Below are 10,481 nucleotides of genomic sequence, written 5' to 3' on the forward strand. Positions count from 1 at the left end.
TTAAAGCACAAAGCACCTAGCAGATCATGTCTACTGTGGGAAAGGGAACTACCCTAGACATTAAAACATACCAGTAGGTATATCCAATTCCACTAACAGAACCACAGCAATTAGAATCGGAAAAGGCCTGTTAGCTCAACCCATCCAACTTTCTGCTAATGAGGGCTATGTATTCCTCAGAACCACATACATCCATTGCAAGGACACAGAAATGGTGCCTTAAATAGGCAAAACAATCACACTACATTTTGCCAAAATTCCTCCAGCATGCTCTTTACTCATATCTTTATAACAAACATCGTAAGCTTTTTTTCAACATATTTAACTCTGTGTATGAAGGACTTTGAAGTTTCCTTTCAGTATTGCCTTTTCTGATTTAACCTATGACATGTGTTAGCCCTTGCGGTGAACCCAGTCTTCCATGATAAATTGCCGTCAAAAGTGTTAGGATGTGCATGACTGAGAATGAATGTTGTTTTCCTGAGAGGGTGACCTGCCTGCTGTTTTCTTTATTTCCCAGTTTCAATTCTGCCTTCATTCAGAGGCTTCTTGTGTGATCTACCAGCTTTTCACTGATTCCACTGCCACAAGAATCTCCTCTGCCACCAGTAAGGGCACATGGCATTTGGGGTAAAATAAGATTAGAAACCCAAGCAAACAATTCTCTGCAAGTCCTTTCTGAGAGAGAGGGAGGTTAATCCTACCTCTAAGCAGATCAGACCATCAGTTACAGCTCACTGAAAACACATAACCTATGACCTTTTCTGGTTTAAACCCTAGTGTAATATTTCCTTTTGACAGAGACACACAGCATTTTAAATGACAAAAAGAAACGCCTCATATCCTAAAGTCATCATGCCTTTGGCTCCTACATACCTCTGGCCTTCTATGAAGTCCCTTCACCCCTTCCAAGATATGACAGATCAATTCTGACTGTAAGACTTCTATTTGCATGCCCTGTAGCACATACCTCAGTCACATTTGGAATTAGATGTATTAGAGTAGTACATAAAAAAAGCTTTCAGTTTTTTTCAGTTCTCAGAAGCCCAGCACTTTTGAGGACAATTCTATCCAGGTAGTATGTTCAATGTTCCAGATTGAAAACCAATTTATTTTCAGAGCAAATCAAGTCCTGGTTCTGTTTTTTTGTTTTGTTTTGTTTTGGAAATGCTACCATTTGCATACAGCATGTTTGAGCTCTGGAAACAAATATGCAAAGTAATTCAAGTGAAATAAGCAATTAGTACACTTTGCAAACCATTCAAAAGGATTTCTCTAAATACCTATTCTTCTCCCTCTGGAGTCCAGTCATGAATAATTACACTGTACTACATAATTTAAAGGTAATTTTTGACCACAATTTTTTTTCCTGTGAGATTCTGAGAGGACAGTATGTTATAACTCTACTTTTTTTAAAGATACATAACCTTTACAATTTATTATGAACAGACTGTGTCTTAAGCTACAGTTCAGTGAACAACAATTTTTGAAATATCTTAGGTGTTTTTGTCCAAATCATTTTTGCTCAGATAGCTATCAGCTGAACAGTTTGTCTGAAGGAACATCTTAAGAGTTGGCAAAAATAACTGCAAAATATAAAATTCACTGTGAACAATCCCATCGGAGTTTTGTTTTTCATTCTTAGTACTTCTCAATACTCAAAAGCAAATACAAGACTTGTGTGTTACTCTGATAACTTCTCCCAACAACTTTTCTGCTTCGCTACCCAAATTTTCAATGCCCACAGTTTGTTCAAGGTCATAAACCCTTCCTGGATTAATTAAGCTTCTCAGTGAAAAAAAGACTTGCTAGCTTAACTGATGTGGTCAAATACCTTTAACACACACACAGTAGACATGATCAGATTCCAGGGTCAGATACTAAAGGAAACAAACAACAACAAAAAAGAAGCTGCTTGGAAATCCTTTGTTACTGCCTGACCCATCCTGGATAACAAGCACATGTTTGAAGGTGCCTCTGAGGAGGGGCAGGCAGGAGACAAATTCCAATGTACTAACAGACAGCAAGGAAAGCCAATCTAATCTAGTTTAGCAAATTTCTGGCCTGGAAATGAATGTCAGCTAAAATTCAATCTGTTTGGGTGATGGGGTCAGGAATAGAATGATGGAAGACAGCCCAAGACTTCTAATTGTGATTATCTGACTTCTAATTACCCCGATCAAAGGCAAAATGGGAAACTGGACTCCTACCAATATAAACATGAACCATAAAGGAATTCCAATCAGGTGATATTCATTTTACTTTAGATTCAGCTTTCTTTGAGACTAAAGGTAAAAAAGTGTAATTATATAACCTGAAATCCAACAGACCAGCTGCTCTAGCTAATAGATAATCAGGCAGAATGTTAGCCATGTTTTTATAATGCATGCTCTTAATATTTCAGGACAATCCAATATAAAACATATTCAACTGCACAGTTTGACAAGAAGAACCATCACTGTGGAGTAACAAACTTCATATAGATATTAAGGAATAGCATTTGATACTCCTGGCTGCATAGGCATGTCTTACTGGAAATCTCAATGCAGGAAAATCATGCTATGTATGAAACCAAGTAGCTTTCTCTACTCAAAACAGTAGTAGTGAAAGATGCTGTTCTCTTATTCTGATACAAACATGAGAGTGGTAGTAATGTTACTCTAAAACACCAAGCAAGAAATAAGATAGAAGTAATGCTTCCATCTTTGAGTTACTTAACTTTTTAGGTATAATTCTATGATGATTCTTATTTTCTGTAGCAAGCTATGTAAAAACCTTATTTCAAATTCTTGCTGCTCTAAAGCATAAGTATATTTAGCAATAAAAGTTGAAGGAGGATTAATTCTTCTTAAAGCTCTTAAGTTCAGGTCACACAGACTGTGGCCTTGCAATGACTCTGAACAAAAAAAATAAATAACCAGCAATTACCCTTCTTGTTAAAGATACTTTCTTCTCTTTTAAAAGAACTCCGACATCAATGAAGTCAAGTCACATAAGGACATGCTGTTGTTCTCCATGATGAGAGAATCTATTTTAATGCTATGTATCAGGAATGATTAAATAATATTTTTGTTTGCATCAGATACTCACTATCAGTACAGATAGCAAGCCTAGTATTTTTCCTAAGTACCTGCTTTGAATATCTTGCACTGGATAGAAGCCAACTGTACACTGAAATACCTACATTGTTCACAACCTCACTAAAAGCATTACAGGTTCATACCAAACTGAGCAGCAGGATGTTTACAGCATCTTATTTCAGCATTTAAATTGCTCATAGTATTTAATGTTTCAGTGCTGGATCCATACTACTTTTGCTGCAGTAATATAAAGGGCAAAAATAACATGCTAAATACTGAGGCATTGTTCAGGTGAACAAAATAATAAGCTGTGATACAGCATTTGTCAGCATTTGCTTCCCACAGATACTCTATCGAATTACTCTTTTATGAGTAATTCCTGATGATGCATTCATCTTTCCAGAAATCATTCAATCTTGTTGATAAAGTCCAATTATACTAAATTTGTTTTGAAGTGTCTGGACTAATATAGCTCTCTATATTTAAATTATGAACATGTAAAATAATTTAACAGCATCTCAAAGATTCTGCTACTAACCACAGGATTGTCTTTATTTGACTCATTGTCCAGTGCTTGGAGACCTCACAAGAACCTCTTTAAAGCATCTATTTATTGGTCTTCCACATTGTTACAAAACAAAGCTCAACTCTGCCCCAACTTCACACACTATTATGACATGGATCATTGACTTTAGGTCTTCCTTGTAGGCTCCCTTCCTGGCCCATTCACTCATGAAAGGTTTATTGCTCACTAGTTACTGATGTGCATCTCCTGGAAGCTGCAGGGCAAAATGAGAGTCCTGTGAGGACCATCTACCTTGTCAGAAAGTCGTGGGGCAAACATTTGTTCCAAAAAGGAATTCAATACCAGCTACTGTGCAGGTCTAGCACGTAATAAACCAAATTAGATCATTAGAACTCTTTTAAGAAGGGCTTTTTCACACCACTTGTCACAATAAAAGGTCTCAAGAATAGTCAAAGATAAGGTCAGAGATACCAGGAGGTCTATTTACTGCAATCTTAGTAACTATTTCCTTGTCTTATTTTAAAGGCTTTGTTTTACATAGACTCCTGCTTTAATTACCTAGTACTAAATATAGCCTCTGCAATTGTCTTAAAATAAATTCAAAGTTTCCTTTGCTTTGTCAAATACTCCTGTCTTACAAAACAGTAGAACTGGATGTGGCATTTATATCAATGAACTGCAGCAGCATAATCACTGATTATTAGTATATATAATGATGGCTAAATAACTAGGACAAACACATGTTCAAAAAACCACTCTGAGGCTTAAATTTCATCAAGATTTACTGTCAGATCAACTACTATGCAGTAAGCAGGCTTTTATTCTTAAACTCTGAGGCAGGCAATCAAGAGAATCTAAGAGAAAGAGTCACTTACCGGGTCACATTTGATAACTTGTGATAGGAAATGTGTGAGGCATTGATAGGAGAGGAAGGTGTTAGTGTCCCCCAGATGCAGGCCTTGCACAGCAGCTACTACACTGCCAGCTGCGATCATGGAAGGCGGGTTTGAAATAAATTTAACATCTGTATGAAGAAAAAAGAGGGGAAAAAAAGATCAAAATGATTTCTTAGGACAAGCCTTCCCATACACATACAGTCTCTTCTGTCAGCATGGGCTGGCTTCAGTTGCCAACTATTGCATCTGAAAAGGTAGGGAAATTATGAATAGAAAGGTGCCTCCTGCTGTAAACTGTTAGAGGCCCAAACCTGTAAACACTTATCCACAGAAGCAACTGTACTTGAGTGAGTAGCCCTTCTTAGCAGTAAGCCTGGGAGACCATTCATCACTTTGAGATATTTTTATCATAGCAGGGCCCCCATTCTTCAAATGTTTAAATACTTTACTCGTATGAATAATGTCTTTTGGGTCAACAGCACTATACATCTGAGAAAACCTGTTCACATTCTTAAGTGTTTAAGTGTTTAGCATGGTCAGATCCTAGGTGCACTGTAATAAGAAGTCTCTGGGCCCTTTAAAGCAGAAACCTTTACACTGACATTAAAAGGAATATAACTTTAATGAACAACAACATCAACAAAAAGAAAAAAAGAAAGAGAAAGACTGCTTAACCCCGTCAGGAGGCAGATAATCCATATTTAAATTAAGGTTTCATCTTAAAAATGCTTTGTCTCTTGTCAGTGGCTGCCATCCATCCTGGCAACAGGGATTTAATGTAAATGTGGCATAACTAAGTGACGGGGGTCCCAAGAATTGGCGGACAATCAGTTACATTCTGATGTGACACCATGCTGACAAGAGGCTGGGCCCCCTTCCAGACTGCATTGCTGTAGGTCTCTCCACAAAGCCACTCCCATGATTCCTTAAGGGGCTATCTCTGCCTTTTAGCCTTTTTTTTTCTTCTTAATAAGAATAATCCACATTTTAATGCTAAGGCTCTTTCTGCTAAACAAGAATGCGTTTGATCCAGGGCAGCGTACACCTTGGAGAAGAATCAGAAACAAAGCAAATAAGTGGCACGAGTAAATGTCTAATTTTGTGAAGGAGAAAGGGGAAATGCCACATTATACACAAGAACCTGAGATACATTCCTTCAGCTTTTATCAGAATACAACTTCCTCTGGGTTGAAAAAATATAAACCATCTGTCAAACTCTTGAATGAAATCAAAGGAATGGATAGCTTAGAGGGCTCAGTGGAACAGTTAAAAGTATTAAATCATGCATCTCCTTTATTATGATAAAATAACTTTTGTGTAAATGTTTTACCAGTGAAACTAAAGACCTTCAGGACTCTGTGAAAGTCCTCTCTCTAAATCTATTCATATATCTCTGACAGTCCATTGTAGCCCAGACCAATACCCCACCTTCAAAAGGGCATTTCATCCAGCGTTCCATGAACCTCCAAAATTAAGCTGATACGATTAGTTRTGGCCAAATTTTTTGTGATGGAGTCGACAAAAAGCCAAACTGTATCTAAGGTCATCTCATCTTTGTTAGCATGTGTAAAACTAATTCCACTTTTCCCCTTTTCCTAATCCCATTTCCTGACACATACAAACACGCACACCTCCTAGCAAACTTCTGTCTTTCCAGATAATCAAATAGTTCAGTTTGGTTACTGACAATACATCCCTTCCAAAGATAGTCCCCGAACTGAAATACTGATACATAGTTGCAGGTAGACTTCAGAAATAAGGTGTTTCTGTGGGCAAAGATGAATTTCACCAAGATTCAGTCGTTCAGAGGGGTACAGTGACAGCAAGTTTGCGCCAGTACTTATTGATTTCCACACGCAGAATATGATCAAAATGTGTCAGTTAAATGAGTCTGTCCTGACAGGATCATGTTTAGGATTAATATTTGTGTTTTTCATTTAAATAGAGCAGTAAACAAGAACATGAATTCATAGTCACACCCTCATTCTTTCCAAGGTGGAAAAGTGATAATGAAGTTTAAATGACCAGTTTGTGTCTGTGCCTATAACCACTCTAGACAAGCAGCATGGACTGCCTTTTTGTTGCAACTCGACAAGGAATTATTTGTGGCAGAGGCCACTAATTTCAGCATATTAATCAGGGGGCCCCTCTCGCCTGTAATTGGATGCCCCCAAGTGAAGAGTGTGGCATCATTGTCAGCCTCCATCGCCTCATCTTGCGCTATTGAGCGCTCAGGAACAAGGGGGCTTCGGTGAGATGAATTAGACCTGACACAGCCACAATGGGGTAGGGGGCCCCATCAATTGAAGCACACATCCCCAGTAGCCTATCTGAGACTTCATCCAAAAAGAATAAACAACTTCAGCGTTGTTAAAAAGAGAGAGAGAGAGAGAGAGAGGAGGGGGAGGAGAGAGAAGAATGCCAGCCACCCTGAAGGGAGGACAAAGCAGGCATATAGGCGCTGCAGCGCTTTAAAAAAAATTCCTAACAAGGCGAGTCACCCCTTTTCCTTTTTAAATGGAGCAGCAATTCCATCCGTCTGGAGAGCTGGGGGCTATGAATGAAAATCTTTTCATTGAGGCAAATCAAAACTGCGAACATAAATCACTTGCTGCAAGATGCAACAGGTTCCAACTGGTCACATACCTTGAGACTCCCAATTTTATAAAGGCCAGAGAATAGGAGAATTGTAGCACAGTTGTTTCAAAGGGAGGTCTTTCTCCATCCGAAAGGAGAAAGCAACAACAATAGCAATAATAATAATATAAAAGGAGCCTGGTATGTTTTGATAACCAGAGGAACATAATGAAATGCTGAAGCTCCAATATTTGTTGCTATTCATTGTTATGCTTGTATAGAGCTGCAGCTCTCCCTCAGCACTGGTTTTAACTTGGGCCAAAAGAGGCCTGTTTCCTTTTGAGCTCTCCCTGCCTTGCTTGGCCATGCCAAAGCCTCATTCATTAAACTCAATTATGTGTTAACTTCAAACAACCCCTGGTAATTTTTTTTTCTTTTTCTCCCTAACCTACCACAGCACAAAGACATCCTCTGGTGAAAATATATTTTTCAAAACTAAACCAAATCAGACAAATCCACTTGTATTAGGCAGACAGCTGAAGAGGGAGCTTAGAAGGAATTCCCCTCAACTTCACCTTGCAATGTAACCTTCTCTTTCTGGAACAAACGCGCATACACGCACACATCTCCAAGCACTTCCCCAGCCTTCACCTTGTTAAGCCAACTGGCCGAGATTTTCTATTCAAGCATTATTTTGCCGCGTCTTCTTATCACACCTTCCTTTAGCAGAGGACACAGGCTGTATTCAAGCAACGAATATACTGCACTTGCTCCTGAGGCCACTTAAATGAGTTTTACGGTGTTTTCAGTGGACTTTGGTTTGGGCCCCACAACATCCAGGCAAGCACAATGCATTTGCAGTCCATCTAGGTTCATTCTGGCAAGGGGAAATGCAACACAACCCAGCAACAGCAAAGCAAAGTCCAGGTGCTACTTAGCCACACGTTATCTTCACTACCCAACAAAGAGGTCATGAGGAAAGCAAGACGTACAGAAAATCCTGACAGCCAAAGAAACAATAAAAATACAGAGCCTAGTGGCAGCCTTCCTGAACGCTGTATCTCCGGGCAATATTCCCAACAACTTCAGTAGGGAGCTGACGAGGGTCCCAATTCTGGTGAGCTCAGCACTGTTGTTTTAAAGCTAAGTAAAATTCCCAGAACATGGGTCCCATTTACTGATCCGTTCTCCAGCTGTGGTGTGTAGCAGTGTTAAAAAAAGGCTCTGGATGTGCTTCCTAAAAGAAACATAACAACACCGACAGTAGATCAAAGTACTGGACTCTTAGCAAGTCTCCAACCTTTGAACTACTCTTGTTTTCATCCCTGTCATTGCCAACACAACAACCTAGGTTAAACATCCCCAAATCCAAAGGGGAGGCCAGGTAGCTGTTCTTTTTAGTTAACAACTGAGGTAGCTTCAAACATAGCAAATCACATATTCGGAGTCCCAGCAGCCTTACTTGGTTCAATCTGTCATGGAGAATATGTCTGATTTTCCCAAAATGTTGGTGCAGGTATTTTGAAAGCTGTTTGAATGTTGTATCACTCAGAACACTGAGCGTTATTCCAGGCGAGCTGACTTACGAACTGCCTGTTATTCTGATGTTAGGCCTAAGATGAAAAGCAATGCCACTGTTTATAAATTTCTCTTTTATGGTTTGTTCTATCTTTAGACCTTGCAATAGGGCTGACTCTGTGAAAACAACATTTTCTTCTTTTTTAAGTGCCTGCAATCTTTCTTGAATCTTTTGACAAAATCCATTTCTCTGAAAATAAACTATAAAACTTTTTTTTTTCATTCATTGACTACACACATCCCACCAAGGTTTTCAAGTGTGGGCACCTTTTCTCAAGTCCAAATGCACATTTGGTCTCTTTTTTAGTACAGTGCTACTGAATATTAACATTTAATAAAGCACTGTATCTCCTTTACAGTAAATTTATCAGTGTTAACAGGGTGCCTGGCATTCCTCTTTACATACTACTGCTAAAGAAATTTGCCTTGGCTGCTTTTTCTTATTCTTTTGCCATTCCTGGATTTGTCTTGTCATACTAAAAGAAAATGCATTGAATACATTTTGTTCAAACAGGGTATCTTCCCTTTAGAACTTCCTTTGTCCCCCCTCCTCCATTCCGTCCTGTGGGAACAGTAAGATCTGGAGAACAGAAAGACTCTTCTAAACTTTTTTCCTTCCCACTCATTAGGGTTCAGTGGGTAACACCAGTACATGTACAAATACATACACGCACACACTCCACATGCAAACATGGAGCTTCAAAGAAAGCGCGCACGCACACAGTGCCCTTGAAACCAAAGATCAGGCCTCTGCAAACCTGGCCTAGCGAACAGTCGGTGTCTTTGGCTCCTCTGGAGGCCGCCCCTGCACATGGCTTCAGCGCAGCACATGGTCAGAAGGGTGCAGATGGCAGAGACTCAGTCCTGTGCCAGGAAAGCCTCTGTGCTGCGTGGCCCTCCTCCAATCCACCAGCCACAGAGGAGGGGGGAAGAGGCAACTTGAAGAGGGAAGTTTTAAAACCCCCACGCAGAGCTATTCACAAGCTAACTCTCTCTCTCTGTGCCTTTAAAAACTGTCTTAAGAATGAATCCACACAGAGGGATTCCCCATATGGGCAGTAAGTCTTTTGCAGCCCCACATAAAACCTGATATACAGAGGTGAAGAAATCACGCCACTCTGAGCTGCAAACTCAATTGCTAAGCTACCAAGAAGGGGCACTTCTGCCCTTCCAGACAACAAGATTATGCTTATTCAACTCAGAAGAAAAATATCTTCTGAAAAACTTACCTCTGCAACGTAATCCACCTTCTGCAAACAAGCGGGGGCAATAATCGGGGCTTAAACTACCTCCCCACAGCTCTGTGAACTCACTTTAGCCCATAGCTACGGGAAGCCTTACAAGCTGGGGGGTAGGTTTGTGTAGGGGAGCAACACGCCTTGTTTCATGTGCAGGGCTCATACCTGTAGCGCAGAGAGCCACAAAAGTCTGAGCGTGTTTACGGATGATCTGCTTGGTGTCCTCTGCCAGAGGCATTTTAGTTAGGAAATGTTCAATGAAATCATGGGGGGTCATTGCAGCCAGATTCCATTTCAGCTTATTCACCAGAAGCAGCTCCATTTGCTGCAAAAACAAAAGGGAGGAAAGGGGGAAGAAGAAGAGAACAGGAAGAAGAAGAGGGAAAATGTGGTTAGCTCCACTCATACACAGCTGGACATGCAGTAACTGCATCTGGGCGAGTTAACGCTGAGCTGAGCCCGCTTGCCCGGGATGGGGGAATCCTCCCGCAGCGCGGCATCACCTCGGTGCACGGCTCTCCGCACCGCAGACGCTACGAGCGGCGGGGCCCGGCCGGGGCTGACGCGGGGCGCCGCAGAGGGCCGG

General features: G+C 40.4%; 1 protein-coding gene across 1 annotated transcript in view; it reads right to left on the minus strand.

Annotated features, from left to right (window-relative positions):
- Positions 1 to 10,481, minus strand: part of CCND1 (cyclin D1) — a 19,811-nt gene that overhangs the window by 4,531 nt on the left and 4,799 nt on the right. The window contains exons 5-6 of the mRNA XM_026089325.1: positions 10,061 to 10,220; positions 4,482 to 4,630 (exon numbers count right to left, since the gene is read on the minus strand). Coding sequence (XP_025945110.1) covers positions 4,482 to 4,630; positions 10,061 to 10,220 — 309 coding nt within the window. The remainder of the gene's footprint in view (positions 1 to 4,481; positions 4,631 to 10,060; positions 10,221 to 10,481) is intronic.

Source organism: Apteryx rowi, unplaced genomic scaffold, assembly GCF_003343035.1.
Source record: "Apteryx rowi isolate R43461 unplaced genomic scaffold, aptRow1 scaffold_81, whole genome shotgun sequence".
In the NCBI taxonomy this organism is placed as follows: domain Eukaryota; kingdom Metazoa; phylum Chordata; class Aves; order Apterygiformes; family Apterygidae; genus Apteryx; species Apteryx rowi.